The sequence below is a fragment of the Typopeltis vanoorti genome, chromosome 20 (assembly GCF_054136105.1).
Source record: "Typopeltis vanoorti isolate ZY-2024b chromosome 20, IOZ_Tvanoo_1.0, whole genome shotgun sequence".
In the NCBI taxonomy this organism is placed as follows: Eukaryota; Metazoa; Arthropoda; class Arachnida; order Uropygi; family Thelyphonidae; genus Typopeltis; species Typopeltis vanoorti.
Genome location: NC_143568.1, coordinates 57,455,184 through 57,473,412, shown reverse-complemented (window position 1 = coordinate 57,473,412; position 18,229 = coordinate 57,455,184). Strand labels below are relative to the sequence as shown.

Sequence of the window (18,229 nt, the reverse complement as noted above, 5' to 3'; positions counted from 1 at the left end):
CATTGGAAAAGACAGTTATGTTGGGGAAGATTGAGGGAATAATAATAAGTAGACCACAAAAGAGTTGGATGGACAACATAAAAGAACTTACTAACTTGAGCTTACAACTACTGAAAGAAAGGACAAGAGGCCAAGGAGAGCTTTTGTTCATAAGATCACAAGAGTCAAAAATGACTGGATTGCACGTAACAATAACAACATTATGTGTATAAATGTTAGTGTGGGTTTCCTGTGATGAGTCTTCTTACTCCATGAGGATACCTGCATAATAATAATACAAGTTGCAAGAATAAGGAACTTTATGCAGATCTGAAACAGAGAGGGAGTTGATCTATACAAGACTGGATAAGAATAGCTAGCTTCATATGAAATTTGAAAGCAGTGAAGAGGTTACATTTTTCTTTAAAGTTTAGCTATTTTTTCTGAGGTGTCCTATATGCAGGGAATAATAATATCATTACTATAATCTGTTGAGAATAATGTGAGGTGGCAAAAGGAAAATTACTGATAAACACAGTTATCTAAATTTTTAACCTCCCCCCCCCAATGGTAATACTTTTATGTTAATAATTCCACACATGGCAAATCTTTAATCTAAAATTTTGTTTTAAGTCGGACTGATATCATAGTTAGATTTGACAGCACTTTTTTATTCACTAATATCCAAATTCTGACATCTTGCCTTTACTTAAAAATGTTATCCCCTGACATTACTGATAACTTTGATTTACCATCCTTACTGATTACTTAACTTAAACACCATATATATATATATATATATATATATATATATATATATATATATATATATATATATATATATATATATATAAAGAAAGGATCATGAGATTTCCTTTCTTTCCTCCTCTAACCAATTTTTTCAATATGAAGCATTTTGAAAAACATGATTTTGATACTGCTTTTCTGAAACCTATCTGTTTAAGATACACTGATAATATTTTCTCCATTTGGCCACATGGTTCAGACACATTAGACTTTCTTCCTCTACAGCAACCTAGAATTAAGTTCACTATAGAAAAATAAATTAACAATAGTCTGCCTTTTCATGACATTCTTATGATACTTTTTCTTTTTAAGTTTAAAGAAAACTTCCTTACTATGGTAGATGCATATATAATCTTACCTATCACCATCCTCCCAATAATATGGTATAAAAAATCCCTGTTAACAAAGCTTTCCAACTCTGTTTCAATCAACCCTATCTCACAGCAGCTGAGTTCTCCTTTATTCACTGTAGCGTCTTATCCAATGGCTACTACAATGTTAGAAAAAAAATTATAAAATAATTGCTACCCACCACCTCACCTCTTTCAACCATGCAGATTATAGCAATGCTATTACTATTCACTATGTTATTATTATTATTATTCAGGTCTCCATGGAGTCAAAAGACTCATCGCGGGAAGTCCTTCCTAAGAACATAAAGTCTGTCAAGACTCATCGAGGGGGAGGCCCCCCCCCCCAAGAAACACAAAGTCTATCATACCACTCCTTAAGCTCATTGACCGTTCTCGCTCTCACCACTCAATCAGGCAATGCATTTCACTGTTTAACCACCCTCCATGCAAAGAAACCACTCCTCACCCTCTTGCTCACAGTTTCCTTTCGTAACTTCCAGGGCATCTGGGCACCTCATATAAAACAATCATAAATTTAAAAGAAGTTCACAGAATAAGATAAATGAAGAAATATATGAACAGAAAGTTTGGTAAATACGAGAAAGCAGGCAATGATATATGTATCATTGAGATAAAGTAGATAAAATTTATTTCAGAATAACAGCAAAAATGATTATTAAAATTTTATATAAATTAGCTCATAAGTAATATGCACTGTTATATACACAGCAAATTTTTTTTAATATAAATTGTGTTTTGAACTGAGATGCGATACAAATACTGTTGATTGTTTCTGCAATAAATACAGCAGTAGTCGTAAAGAACACTTTAATGTGATTATCAGAGTACTCTTTTTTTTGTGTGTGTATATATATATATATATATATATATATATATATATATATGGGAGTCTTGTATGACTACACTGTTTACACATGTACTGCTAATTCTGGTGATAAACATTGTATAGTATAATCCTGCTTCACAAAAGTGGAAGGGACATAAAACTCATCTACAGAAGAGATCTGTAGATCTACATTCAGTGAGTGAGACAGCTCACTCAAGGTACTGATGAAAATTTTTTACTTTTCATAGGTAGGACTGACACAAAAAAAGGACATATATAAATATAAAATTATTAAAATTTTGTTATTTCAGGACATGTTTTAGTTCCTTCATTAGACCTATTATAGTGTTTCTCTGGATGACCAAATGCGTGCACATTATTCCAGATACTAACCATTGAAGGTTTATAAAATCAGTTATTAAGAAATTAAGTATCATTAATAATCTAGTTACTTAGTTAATGCAATGAAAATATTTATTACCTTAATACTGAGAATGAAAGGGTCAAGAGAATATGTTAGTTATCCATGGCTTCAAAGCAGTGGCTAGCTTCAGTTTGATAAAAGTGGAAGAAGTGTAAAAATACGATCTGTAGAAAAGGTTTCTGGCTAATACCTGGTATACTCACAAAATATGCCCCAGTATCAAACAATTACAATACAGTACCTATCATGATCTGGCTCCTTTTTGATTATTCCAATAAATAAATCAGTTTTAATTGTAAAGGTATATAAAATGTACTATTAGCAAATATTTCACTGAAGAAATACATTAACTACATAACTATTTCATAAATGAAAGTGAGGCCAACTAAGCAGATTTACCTTTCACAAAATGTTCAAACTGAGTGAGTAGTGTAATACTATCAGCGATGCTATAAGCTCATTATTTGAGCACCTTCATTACACTGTACACACAACATGGCACTCCATCTTAGTCTAGAATGCAAAACTAGTATTTGGCTAATTTAGCTTCCCTTTCTTATAGGCTCACAATGCCAGTCTATTGAAATCATGAAGGAATCATTCTTGTTACTCCTGCCAACTTTGCATTAAGGATTAAGGTAGTGAACACTGGATCTTCTCATTCATAATATCATTATTATATGTGTATTGAAAATAATTACAAAGACAATAACTATATAATGTCTCTATAACTACAGTTGTAATCAAGGTGTTGGGAGATGTGATGTGGAGACATTATATATGGGTTGATGGATATAACATTCTTTATGATGGCCAGCATGGATTTGTAAAGGGTAGATCCTGTTTTAGTAATTTACTTGCATTTTATGATAAGGTGAATGAATGTGTTAAATAAGGAAGAATCATATACAGTGACATTCTTAGACTTTGCAGAAGCGTTTGACAGATTGCCACATGATAAGTTGGTGTACATGCTGCAGAGAATGGAAATAGATAATATATTGGTTAGATGGATCAGAGATTGGTTCTCTGAACATTAACAACAGGTTGTGTATGATGCAGCTGTGTCAAAGAAAGGTAACCAGTGGCGTGCCCCAGAGTTTTGTTCTGTTCGACATGATATGTCATTTACAATTGGGAAGAATTATAAGTAGCACTCTCAATGTTAATTCCCTTCAGGAAGATTTGAATAAACTTTTTACTTGGACAAAAGAGTGGGGGGTTGTAGTTTTAATATCAATAAGTATAAGGTGTTGCATTTTGGAGTGCAGAAATATAAGGCTGTGCACTATATCGATGGTACCATTCTGCAGGAAGTGGATGATATTAGAGATTTGGGAGTAATGATTGATAGACTGAAGTTTAGAGGGCATATTGCTAGTGTTGTAAAGGTTAGTGCTGCTATGATAAGAAGTATGCTAACATGCAAGGAAAAGGAAGTAGTTGTGCTACTGTATGAGGCACTGGTCAGACCACACTTGAACTATGTACTCAGATCTGGTCACCTGGTTTTCAATGTGATGTGGAGACATTGGAGAGGTCCAGAGATGAATCACTAAGACAATATCAAGAGTTTGGAATGCTGGCTATGGAGAAAAAGGTTGAAGAGATGTGGATTGCAGGGTTTGGTGAATAGGAGGAAGAGAGGTGATATGAGAGAGATGTTTAAGTTAGTGAGAGGATTTTATCAGATTAATCCAGAGGGGAATAAAAAAAAGAGTAGAAGGTGAGTGGGGAAGAACCAGAGGTCATTCCTGGAAATTATGTAAAAGTGTGGTGAGTAGATTTTTTATGTGGAGAATTGTCAGTGAATGGAATGCATTACCAGAATGTGTTGTTAATGCAAGGAGTTTTAAGAATTTTGCGATTTTATATGATAAATATGTTGTCAGCTGAATGAACCTCCCATGATGAGTCTGTCGACTCCATGGAGGGCGTAATAATAATAATAATTTTGAACTTGCCTGTAGTTCTAAAACACTGCTTCTCTATACTTAGTTAACTATCAGACAGCAATCATCCATAAACTACTACTCTCTTATGCTTACTTTCCCTTTAATTTAAATAACTTGCCATATGGTGTTAGATTACTCAATAAAATTCATGCATGCATGAATCTAAACACAGAGTTGACTTCCAGGCATAATACTCCTGTCTGGATTTCTGCACTGATGAAATAAACAAATTGCTTAATAATTACAGAATATGACCTTTGATTCTTTTTTTTTTTTTTTTTTTTTTTTTGTCATAAAGAGATAAGGAGAATCTTTATCAGTTTGAATACCAAAAATTCCCTACTGAAAATTTTGCTTTTCTCATCAGTTCAAAATCTATAGTCCAGAAATTGCCATTTCAGAAATACAGACTATTTCTGAAAAAGAGAAACCAATCCTTACCAATGAATTATCTCATGGCTTACATTTTCAAACTTCATGAAAATGGTAAAAATCAACTGAGGTAACTTCTTTACTATAAGAAAATACATATTCTGCCACTCTCAATTCACATGTAGGGAAGATGTCATTTACATCACATGCCTCGAAACATACAATAATACAATTTGGAGAAATTCAAGCAACTGTTCTTGCCATTTAGTTGTATCAATTACTGGCCAAGGGTAGTTCCATACATTCCAAGATACATGTTGCATGTTCAACTTCCACTGATATGCACATTTGTGAATGCTTTTACATAATTTCATTAACCCATGTGAACCCTCTGATTAATGGTTGTCTGAAAAATGGCTTGAAAACAAACCAATTTGGTCTAGAGTAGGATTTCTAGATTACTTGCTAGTCTCAAACTTTTTATGGACAAGGTTATCATAAAATGGGAGGAGAATAGCTAATTTACCAGTTGGTTGCTCTACCTTGGGTATACTAAATATTAAAGATACCAAGCTATTTTAAACCTGGTTTTACTCCATTTCCCAAGTAAGCAAATCAAGTTTGCGCCTGCAAGTCTAATTGACCCTGCACGTAGTGCAAGACCAAGGCAACTCATGGTAAAAGTAGAATAAGCTCTGATCACTAATCTTAATATTTACCCTTAATGCAAAGCACATCTCCTGGAGGAGATGTATGATGCTTTGTATTAAAGGCAAGGGGCCACTACCCAGACCGGTTTCGACCTTTATTGAGGTCTCATCAGTAGGAGCCAGGCTAGAAATACCAAGATTTTAGTAATACAGAGTTTATAAGTATTTTACCAGAACAAGTTACCATAAGGTGTTTTAACGTTATTAAATAAAAATCTCAGGATGAGATATAAATGTAGAAAGTATTTTACCTTGGGTATACTAAATGTTAAAGATACAAGCTATTTTAAACCTGGTTTTACTCCATTTCCCAAGTAAGCAAATCAAGTTTGCACCTAACATATATTCATTTTAGTGATACACATGCTTAACAATCTCTCATTGATGATGGATTTGAGCAAACAGTATAAACTTCATTTCTCTTTCTTATATGACAAACTTTCCAGCAAATGTGTTGAGATCAGTGTTAGATATTTTTTAACAAATAATTAACTGTTAAAAAATATCTAACACTGATCTCAACACATTGATTTTCAATGTGAGAAAGATAACCAAGACACTGAAAAATACAATCTTAGACATCTATTTTATCATATAAAAATAGTCAGTCTATTTCTGTATACCATTTCTATGAAGTACTTCCATGAACACCAAACTCAAGCATCTATAATCAATCCTTCTGCTCTTGAAAACTGTAAAATCATAAGCCAGAACCCATTTCCCCCATGGCATCTATATAGTTCAATTTCAAGTACAGTAACTTTTTATGTTTTCCCTTCACCATTACCACCATCCACTTTCAGTATTTTCCAAAGCTTACTGCTGAGATTTGCCCCCCCCCCTCAATTTGTAATCTACACAGAGTATAACTGATTTAAGAGGTGGTAACATCTTCCGAGATTGCTTTACAGTTGCTATATTTCATAAAATGTGATTAAATCACAAAAAAAAAACAAAAAACCTTTCACTCAGTTAACTCTCAAAAAGATTTCTGCATCCTTTGTCATATTCAAATAGTTCTTTTCAAAGAGTCATCCTTCTACTAACTGTCACAAATCATTGTTACTGTGATATTTCTAGTTTTACTTTTATTAGAGTAACCTCCATGGAGTGGTCTGTAGACTGATCATAAGGAGACCCACTCAACTAATAACATATCATACTGAACCTTGAAATCATTTACATTTCCTGCATTCACAATGCACTCTGGCAATGTGTTCCACTTACCAACAATTCTTCATGTACAAAATCTACTCCTCATGCCTTTCTTCACATCTCATTAATCTACATTTTGGTAGGCATTTTCATAGAAGATACATTACCAAAGTTAAAAATAGAAAAATAAAGTTTGAATATGAAAATTTAAAAATATAAACTTACATGAGTAAGTTTATATATTTAATGTCAATATACTTAAATTTATCTTCACATTGAGCATCTCTGCTTTCCAAATACAGGTTGCGGATTCAAATCCCACTATGACAGAAATATTTGTGAATGACTCTCATTGTTTGGTGCAGGATTACTATGAGAACCATGATTATGAGAGTCTTGAAATAGCATGCAAAAACTATCATGTTTGGTTTCTAGAGCAGAGTTCCTGCAATTAACTTTACCCTCCTACACTGCCCACATTAATGATGTCCAATTGATTTACAACATTTTGTGAATAGAAATGTCATTAAAAAAAAAGTTATTGACTGAAGGTGTCCCTTTTAAGATTGCATGTTGTTTGATATTAACTTTTTCCCAGATATGCACTTCGCCATTCATACGTCCTAATTATAGTTTCATAATTAGATTACTAATTATTGAAAATGTATACAAATACACCATTTTAAACTGTGCAAAAATTAAATGGAAACATTAACCATGCTTAGTGCTGTAAACATTTTAGCATTGGCTAATGTAAATGCATATTGATATCTCTTAATCTTAAAATTAAATGGGTTGGAATAGATAATCATTTACATTTCTTTTGGAATAAATTTAATTCCAACTTATTTAATACTTAAAAATGGCCTGGAATAAGGAGTAGCTTATATAGAAAAATATAACTGTTAATTATTGTTGGCCACTTATAAATTAAGGATATTTACACTTATTAAATCATATTTATTTCACAAAATATACAAAATTCATAGCCATATCTGCCTATGTTTGATGATAGTGAGGTGTTGGCATGTGAGGTCTTTCCTCCAACCTTTCATAATCTAAATGGAATTCTTTTGCTACTTTCCTCCAGTTTGCTGCATCAAAAAAATAATACATTCCTCTTTCAAAAGTGCTAGTCTTTTCTGTGGGTACCATGCCAGGAACCCTTGTTATCCATACTCGCTCATCTTTATGGAATCGCCAGTCTCTGTTATATAGTTCAGCAGCAGCTGCCAGCTGTAGCAGATCACCACTGAACATATAAAACAGATAGAACAGCAAATCCTCACCATATCTGTTTAATTTAATGGGTGCCAGTTTATCCCTAATTGACTGATTAACCAAATATTCTGAGGGTACAAGGTAATCAATATCTTGAGGCCTACATGGTTGCTCAGCCCACGGTCCTCCAAAGTTAGGGTACAAATTTTCTGGTGTGTTGAGATTCAGACCCAGAGTGGTAAGGTCACTACCTAATGCAAGAGAAACAAGATTAGGATCTGTTTCAGCTGCACGAATAAATGTTAGCAGCCCTACCATCCCAAACTGATCAGTAACCATTCCTGGTGGAATATTTGTTACTCGTCCATCTTTTGATGTTTGAATTCCATGCTTCAAAACTTGGGAATTTTTATCACTAATAAAGCGCGTGGTTTCTTTTGATGATTCCAAACACCCTCCTCCGCTTGACAGTTTCATGTTCTCTTGATTATTATCCTGATTTTGACTTCCAGGTAATGCAGGAAAATCTTCACTGTGAATCTGAAATTCACTAGAATCGTTTGTTGGTTGTTTTACCATGCCTACATATGGGGGCCTACCTGCCATTGGATTAGGATTTGAATTTGCATTATTACTGTCTGAATTTCTGTTTGTCAATGATGGAAATTCTGATAAGTCTAACGCTGGGGTAGTTGAAAACGAATTCTGCATCCCACTACTTAACATATTTTGTCCTGGAAATCCTCTAGAACTCTGAGATAGGCCGAAGCTTGATAGTCCGGCTATACCGCTTCCAACCCTACTGGGTGAAGGTTGCTGTGGCAGATTGTTTGGAAAACATATGGGAAAGTTACCTAATGTAGAGCTTGTGGGGGTTACATGTCCCGGTATATGATTTGTATTTCCCGTCAATCTTCCAGTGAACTGCTGCCCACTTAAGCTTCGTGGTGTCTGAGGGATGCCGAGAACACCCATACCCAACGTGTTCCCTGACGGTTGACCGTACCCAAACGGATGAGACGACGAAGGCGATGTCATATTACATTAACGGAGTTATCCTGTTTCTTTTATACTCTAAAAGTATTTTTACTTTTACACTTACTCATTATCACGCATATTCCGAAATTTAAAAACATCTAGATATAATCTTATTTAATTAATCAAATTACATAATTCAGTCTGAGACCGATGTTTATCACTCCTGAATCCGCCATATTTTATGGCAACTATTCATATACCACGACAGGGTACGAGATTACCAGGAAGTTTAAAACTAGGTAAATAGCCTCGTCAGCAAAGAATAGCAAAAAAAAAAAAAAAAAAAACCAACAACAATTAATAGTCCTGTCGTAAGGATAGTAAAATCTGTGATTGTCAAGGATAATCCGATACTTTTCTGTATTTTTAAGATAATTTGGGTGAGATAACGAAATTTCATCCTTTTGTCATCCCATCAAAAACCGAATCTTGCACGGAAGTGCAGCATCTAATGCGTAATAATTGGGCCAGTCTACTAAGTACGGAACGGTAATTAAGAGAAAAGTATAGTATCAGACTGCGTAAGCACCTGCTATTTTATTATATTATATATTTTGTATATATGCTTTTTTTTTTTTTTTTTAGTATTATATTATATTTGCTGAAAATACTTTTCTTTTGAGTTGGGGGGGGGTAGCAAAGTTGGCTTAAAGAAAGCGAATTAGATATTTTTTCGAAATGTTTTCTTTTGTAAATCGGGATGAAAATCCAGACCTGAGAAATTTAATTCTTCCCTTTGGAAACGATGAGCCATGGCCGAATTTAGAGTTGTTGGGATCCCTAAGCTATACTTTTAAGAGGCTCGTCTACTGGATAAATTTTAGGTTATATACATTGATGCAGAGGTCCTAAACTCTAGATTGTTCATAAATCGGCCCTATGGACTAGTCCCTTTTTATCTAACAACCGCTCCCCTTTTCCCGCTCTCGAAAAGTACATTCTATATTCCACCAGAAAACTAGCGATACCGGAAATCTGACAGCCAACCACTACAACCGTAAGTTAAGTTTATCATTTAATGCATTAGTATTCTAAAGGAATATAAAGTGCTTCTGTTTATCTTTGTCCCTGTTCGGGCGCTATTGTTATTTTTGCCGTGGTTAGCGTATCCGTTCTCCAGCCAAAAGACTGCTTGTTCGAATCCCGCTGTGGTCATGGATTATTATTATGTGACACCTCCAGAGAATCCAAAGACTCATCGAGGGAGAGTGTGCTAACAGCATCGAACGATTGTACCCCTTCCAACTACTATCCGAGCTCAAACTTTCGACTCGTACCAATCGACCAGCCTTTGCTGGATGTTTGTGATTGTCTGTGAAAATGCTGTGGTGGTGGTGGGTGGTAGATGGCGTTGGTGTAGATGATTGTAGTGGGTGAATTGAGTGGTACAGTAGGTGCCTTCCCTCAATGAGTCATTGGACTCCCTGGAGGTGTCATATGATAATAATCATTTATCATTTTTAGGATGTCAACAATTTTAGGCTAGAAGTATTTACCAAAGCAACAAATTCAACCACTTTGTTTCTAATGCTCCTGGCATTTGTGTATGGACATAAGTTGCCTCCTTGCCATTATAGCATATATATATAACAGTGAGAATATATATCATTGTAGAGTAGGTGCCCTCCCTAGGTGGGTCTTGAGACTCCTTGGAGGTGTTATTATTATTATGTTAACACCTCCAAGGAGTCTCAAGACCCACCTAGGGAGGGCACCTACTCTACAATGATATATATTCTCACTGTTATATATATATGCTGTAATGGCAAGGAGGCAACTTATGTCCATACACAAATGCCAGGAGCATTAGAAACAAAGTGGTTGAATTTGTTGCTTTGGTAAATACTTCTAGCCTAAAATTGTTGACATTAGTGAAACTTGCTCTCAGAATTAGATATTGTAACTGGAATTGGGTGCAAAGGATAGAAGGGAAGGGGGGGGGAGTACTAATAGCAGGTGGTATTTAGAATAGAAACACATGACAGCAGTAATGTTAATTTCCTGTGTAGCATTGGGGTTGAGGCTATTTTGTGTGAAGTGAAGTCTAACATATGGTGGAATAATGAAATATATGGTGGCTATTGCTATAGACCTCTTCATTTGCTGCAGATGAAGAAAATTATCCCCAGACTACTAAATGAGTAATTGTGATGGGTGACTTACATTATCCAAATATTGATTGGGTATCAGAGAAAACTCGGACTGCTGTGCAACAACTTTCTTAAGCAGCATGTAAAAAAAGCAACAAAGAAAGGAGGACAAAAAGTGTTAGATTTGCTCATAGTGTCAGAAGGTGTTCTCAATTAAGCATATGACTATTTTGTTACAAGTTGGTGGGAAATAGGCAATTGTATGAATGTTCCAGTCATGATAGGTTATATCTTTGGTTCCGCGGTATCAGTTAGGAAGGATATTGGGTGCATGGGATTTTCTGAAAAGATATTTAAAGGATGCAGTATTTGAATGTGTTCCTAGAGTTTGAAGAACAAATAGAATGGGAGTAAAATTGATGTGCAATTTTATTAAATGAGATCCACATAAAGACTCATCGAGGGAGGACACCTACTCTACAATGATATATATTCTTGCTGTTATATAACAGCATGTTCAGCCAAACTGGCTAGGCCCTTGAGATGTTTGTATAATTTGAATTTCGGCTTGGGAACAGAAAGAATGTATGATAATCCCATTGCATAAGGTTGGTGCAAAGACTAATATCTATCGACCTATCAGTATCTCTGGAGTAATTATAAAGATTTTAAAGAAGTTGGTAAGACCCTGAATAGAAATGGGTGTACAAACAAAATATACTTTGCCAGGAACAACATGAGTTAAGCAAAAGGAGGTCATGTCCTATCAATTTGCTCATGTTTTATAGTAATGTTATGGCAGAACTGGATAAATTAAATACTCTTTGATACTGTTGGATTTTGCTGAGGCATTTGATAGGATACCACATGAAAGACTGTTGCATAAACTAGAGAATTTAGGATTGGAATATAAACTGTTGGCTTGGATTAGTGGGTGGCTGATGGACATGTATCAGAATGTGCTAAATAGGATATGTGTGTGAATCTACCAGATTTAAGAGGACCAGTGGTGTGCCCCAGGGATCAGTCCTTGGACCATTTAATGATATTTGAAAGGAGCTGACAAATCTTCAGTTGATTGCTGATGATGCAAAGACAGAGCAATCAGAAATGCTACTGATATACAGCATTTACATGGTGGCTTTTACAACTTAAATGTGTCATGTTACACACATTTGTTGTGTGTAACATGGGCATCATCAGAAAGTCACTGTTAACTACATTCAAATCACAATAATGAGCCATAAATCATGTGTATATTAGTTTGTGTCTCAATCACAGCTGAAGTATATGATATTATTATTATTATTATTCAGGCCTCCAAGGAGTCAAAAGACTCATCGAGGGAGGTTCTTTCTAAGACATAAAGTCTGTCAAGACTCATCGAGGGGAAGTCCCCCCCTGAGAAACACAAAGTTTATCATACCACTCCTTAAACCCACTGACCGTTCTCGCTCCCACCACTCCATCAGGCAATGCATTCCACGGCTCAACCACCCTCCACACAAAGAAACCACTCCTTACCCTCTTGCTCACAGTTTCCTTTCGTAACTTCCAGGGATGGCCTCTTGTCATCACTCCTTCCCGCTGATCAACCAAGCGAAAGAACTCCCCAGTGTCAACCCTGTAACCACCTCTCAACAGTTTAAAAGTCTCAATCATATCACCTCTCCTTCTTCTATCCACCAAACTCTGCAGTCCACATTCTCTCAGCCGATCCTCATAACTATCCTTGTACAGTCCTGAAACCATCTTTGTCATCCGTCTTTGTATCCTTTCCACGGTTAATTTATCCCCTTCAAATCCTGGGGACCAAATCTGAGAACAATAGTCCAAGTGTGGTCTGATCAGAGACTTATACAACGGAATGATAACCCTCTTATCTCTGCAGGTCAGTGTCCTTCTCATAATAGCAGCTTATACATTAATAGTATAATGATATTATACTATTAATAGTCAAAGGAACAATTGTAGAAAGTTGTGTAGATAAAAGTTATTTAAAATAATTAATTTTAAAAATTTATGAACAATTAATAGTGATCACTTCCTAAAACTTGGATATTGGCATGCAGTAGGATGGGTTCAGGTTCAGACAATTTCATAGTTTCAAGGAAAAGATGATTGAATTTGATCATCTTTTCCTTGACATTATATCTAGACAAAACTTCATTCCAGAGAGAAAAGAACTTGCTGGAATGAAGTTTTATCTGATTCCAAAAAACTCTGTGCCTAGTGTAAATAGTGTGAGAAGCAAGGCTGGATTTGTTAGATCCCAAAAATGTAACATAGTCTTGATGTTTTTCAATTCTAATCAAGGTAGAATGGCCAGTCTGTCCAATATAGCAAAGTTGATATTAGCAGAGTACTTGATAGACACCTGGTAAGGAAAGAGGTGGTAATTATCCTTTGTAGATGGTAGGAAGGAAGACAGAAGGCAGTTTCTGAACTTTGAAGAAAGCATATAGATTGAATATACGGAGGATCCTTGCTATTTGTTCTGAGGCACGTTAGGAATCTTGAATAACTTGGACACAAGCCATCTAGTTCCCCTTTTATTATCAGCTCTACCCATGAAAGGCCGTAAGTGTGGGGAATTTGTTGATGCGTGATTTGAACACGTGAAGGTTGTAATCATTGGAGAAGACCGACAGACAAAGAACAGAGGTGTTGAAGGAAGAGAAGATGGTTTGATAAGTTTAGAGTTGAACTATATAAGGGTGTTGAGCAGCAGCTGTTTGTTATGTGATTAGTGGAAAGTGGTGGGATGGTAGCAGCCAGTTCAGTGGAGCAGAGCCCATGGAAATGCCTATAGACAAGACATAATGCAGCAACAGAGCATCTATAGGGAAGCAATTGGAGGGAGTTAGTCTGAAGAGTAAATGGAATAAATATAAAAATGAACATTGTGGAACAGAATAGAATGAGAAGAATTTTAGAGGCTAAATAGGCTCTGGATATGATGTGCTTATATCGAGGATAGATTAGATGTGAAAGTTAACTCAAGAAGAGAAAACTGATCCTAGTTGCCAAAAATAATTTTGTCAAAAGTGAAAGAGATCAAGAGAGGCATGTCTTTTTTCCTGTAATATTTTGATAATGAAAATAAGAGGGGAGTAATGGCATCAGCAAAACTATGAATAGCATTGGATGTCTGGGAAAGATCATTGATGTATAGGATGAATGTAGGTGATAGCACTCAGTCGTACACACCAACATTAATTGCAAAATCTAATGAAAGGAAACTAACCATCATAACCTGCATGATTTATACAGACTCATAGAGTTATTACAGGCCATCTGATCTCTTGCATACAATCCAGATGCAATGCTTTGAGGTTCTAAAACTGTTGTAAAATTGAAGATTGTAATATTCAACTGTGCTGGTTTCCCAGCACATTGGAATTGAAAGAAATGAGACTATGGATGCAGCTGATACTTTTTTCCTCCATTACTGTTTTTCAGGCCTGTGTATACACTGCAATTAGATTACATGATACCACAGTGTTTCCCAATCTGTGGCCCATGGATCCCCAGGGATCCACAAGTAATTCAAAGGGGGTCTGCAGGATAGTTTATTTTCATTAAACTTTATCTTATTATGTTGTTCACACCTGGCCTAATTGATATGTTCATATTCTTCTGAATATCTCCATTTATAACAACAGTATTGCATTTTCATAAATGATATATTTGACGTTGTAAAATTGTAATTTATTACTTCATCTTTATGATATGTAAAATATAAAAAATTTCCATTTTGAATTTTATGGGGACCGCAGTAAATTAACATTCGCTACAGGGGGTCTGCGACATATTAACGTTCGCTAGAGGGGGTCCGCGACATCAAAAAGGTTGGGAAATACTGTGATACCAGATATAACCCATTGGCAGTTATGATAGCAAGAAGCACTGACAAATAAATTGCATGCAGGCAGTTTAGCCAATGTAGAAATAGAAGAGAGGAAGTTGTTCTTGCTAGTCTCTGCATAGGTCACAGTCATGTTACATATTTGTATTCACTAAGGTTTGCGATCCACCTGTGTGTGAACAGTATAACATGCCTCACATTTGTCATGTTCTGGTGCAGTGCCAGCAGTTCAAGAACCGAATGAATTTTTTTACTAATCTGAGCTAAATACTCTCAGGCAGATCTTATCAAACTTCAATTAACTGCATGAAATATTTTACTGTTTAAAAATAATTTATACAAACATATTTGATTATATATTCCATTTAGATGTAGATACTGGTTTTGATTAACTTATTTATTTATTTATTTTTTTTGATGGTTTTTTTTGTACATATATTAATTATCTCTGCATTGCTGTTTATCATTACCTTGAGTATTGTTGTAACCTTGCCATATGACCTTAGATGTCCCCCCAGTAAACCTCTAATCAACCAACTGGTTTCTTCTCTGGTCACATACTGCATGTCATATTGGATGGCTTCATCAGTGCTGGAATATTCTCCCTGGGTTTTGTATTCACATTAGGAAAGAATTTGAAATTGTTAACATTTATGAATGTATTAACAGAACTAATCTTGTGGTATGTTCACGTAAATAGAATGGGAGAGGAAAGGTTAGCAAAACAACTGTTTGCCAGGATTGCTGGAATAAAGACACAGAGGAAGACCAAGATCTAGGTGGATTGATACAGTGAGTACACTAGTGGCCAAAATTGTGGAAACCTTTTGGAAAAAGTGTATTTTTGAGGTTTGATGGCTCATAACACCACTTTTTTTTTGGTGTAATACCATAAAATTATATATCAATGAAAGATAATTTAATGAAGAATGTAATGCGACAAAATTTATTCAATTATCTGTATTCTATGAAAAGTTATAGCCAAATAACCAGAAAAAAGAAGCATAACTTAGGTTGATATGAAGTAGCTTTCCTTCATTTGAATGTAGCCAATGAGCATGTGTGTTTAGAGAGCCAATCAGGTGTCATCTTGTTTTGGCAATGAGCCAGTAAGATTCAGCTACTGATCTCATGTATTGGAGCTGAGAGGAGGACATTTGTCAGTGTGTTATGTGATTGCTATCAAGTTGATTGGTTGTTCTTTCATTTAGTGAGCTTGTAAAACGTAATAAAATTAAAGAAATGTGCACAAAGAGTTGACTGGTCGCCCAGAAAGAGATGTAAAATAGTACTACATGGTGTCCCAAAATTGACGCAAGAAGTAATTTTGATAGAAAACACAGGTTTTTAATTAAAAATTGTAATTTCTTATTGATTCATAAAGTATACAGTATAGGGTTATGCATGGAATAGCATATTTTCTTTCTTCTTGTTATTTGTAGCCATTTAGATGGTAATCTTAATTTTATTTTAACAAGGAAGTGGTCACTACTTATTTCATATCCTCTGTGAACTCTAACATCTAAAGAGAACTTTGATATCTAATATGGATTTCCATCCTCTTGCTACCCAAGTATATTGATGTATGTCTTTATGTTTATAAAGGGTGTTTATAATTCAAGCAAGAAGTAATTTTGAAAGAAAACACAGGTTTTTAATTAAAAATTGTAATTTCTTACTGATTCATAAAGTATACAGTATAGGGTTATGCATGGAATAACATATCGGGTAAATGGCCTCCACGGCTTTGCTGGCACATACACACTCTTTTGTCGAAATTTTCCATGACCGTTTTGCATAAATGTGGCTGAATTTCGTTGATACAGCGCTCAATTTCCTTCTTCAAGGCATGGGTGGTCGTGGGCTTGTCGGCATAAACCTTAGACTTCAAAAAATCCCAAAGAAAAAAGTCCAATGGTGTTAAGTCACATGATCTGGGCAGCAAATTCTGATCATCAAAATGGGAAATTACACGACCAGGAAATGACTCATGCAGTAATTGAATTGTTTCTCGGGCTGTGTGGCATGTGGCACCGTCTTGTTGAAACCACATGTCGTCCACATCCATATCTTGCAATTTAGGCACAAAAAAAAACTGGATTATCATGTCGCGATAGCGAGCACCATTAACTGTTATTGCCTTACCAGCCGCATTTTCGAAGAATGGACCGATGATGCCTCCTACCCAAAATCCGCACCAAACAGTGACACGTTGTGGATGCATTTGTTTCTCAACAATCACTCGTGGATTTTCTGAACCCCAAATGTGACAATTTTGTCGATTAACGAAGCCATCAAGATGAAAATGAGCCTCATTGCTGAAGACAATTTTGTTCGTTCGAAAAATAAGTATCCACTTGTTGTTGTTCCATAATCCATTCAACAAGCTCTCTTCGCTATGTGTGGTCAGTAGGCTTCAGTTCTTGAGTCAATCGAACTTTGTAAGCATAAAGATGCAAATCTTTCATGAGAATACGCTGTAGAGAGCTTCTTAAAATGCCCAATTCAAGACCACGGTGCCGAATTCGTGAGAGTGTTCCTGGACTCTCAGCAACACTCACGAACTGCTTCGATGTTTTCTGTTGAAGGATGGCCAGAGTGTATAAGATCACTAATTGATCCAGTTTCCTTGAATTTTTTAATTAATCTTTTCACAGTTGATGAAGTTAAATCACTATTCTGACCATATTTTGTACGAAAATTGCGAACTGTAGCTTCCAAACCTTCATTATTTTTAAAATATTGCTCAACAATGAAAATGCGTTGTTCTTTTGTGTAGCGCTCCATTTTTAATAACCCTGAACTGTCAGCTGTCATACGGTCTTTTTTTTTCTCTTTGGCAACACTTTACCTATCGCACAAATGGCGCTAAATTTAAATCTTGTGTGAATTTTGGGACACCCTGTATTAAGTGAACAAGGCTACAGTTATGAAGAAATTAGAAGAAAAATTGGTGTAAACTTAACCAAAGGTGGAATTTCGAAATTTTTGAAGAGGTATAAGGAGACTCAGTCACTACAAAACCAGACTGGTAAATACAGGAAAAGGTGCACAACAGCAAGTGATGATAGAAGAATTGAGAGACTCTGCCTACGTGACAGAAGAAAATTATCTGGGTGTATACAAGATGAAATGGCGCAATACAATGTGAAGTTGAGTGCAAGGACTGGTCTGCACAGACTGCAGGAATTTGGTCTAGATGCTAGAATTCCACGAAAAAGGCCATATTTATCTCTCAAACAAAGGTTGAAAAGATTAAACTGGGCTGAAACCTATGTTAACTGGACAGCGGAACAATGGGACAGTGTTATTTGGAATGATGAGACCAAAATCTTCCTGTTTGGTAGTGATGGCATAAAATACGTAAGGAGAAGAATCGGAGAAGATTTGCATCCTGATTGCATTACACC

General features: G+C 35.5%; 2 protein-coding genes across 8 annotated transcripts in view; one reads left to right on the top strand and one right to left on the bottom strand.

The window, feature by feature from the left end:
* Positions 1-7,566: 7,566 nt before the first annotated feature.
* LOC150095461 (CCR4-NOT transcription complex subunit 2-like) lies at positions 7,567-9,001 on the bottom strand. Its single transcript, XM_090410740.1, has one exon. It carries the CDS (start codon positions 8,859-8,861, stop codon positions 7,602-7,604), a length of 1,260 nt encoding a protein of 419 aa, XP_090266866.1. The 5' UTR covers positions 8,862-9,001; the 3' UTR covers positions 7,567-7,601.
* A 161-nt stretch (positions 9,002-9,162) lies between these two features.
* The window catches only part of LOC150095460 (MYG1 exonuclease), a 160,198-nt gene continuing 151,131 nt past the window's right edge, over positions 9,163-18,229 (top strand). For 3 of the 7 annotated variants that reach the window (XM_090410744.1, XM_090410747.1, XM_090410741.1), the window contains exon 1: positions 9,163-9,382. The gene's annotated coding sequence lies outside the window, so the exon portion shown is untranslated. Of the gene's footprint in view, positions 9,383-9,560; positions 9,859-18,229 lie in introns of those variants that run through there. The other 4 variants (XM_090410743.1, XM_090410746.1, XM_090410742.1 and 1 more) reach the window with 4 other exon arrangements.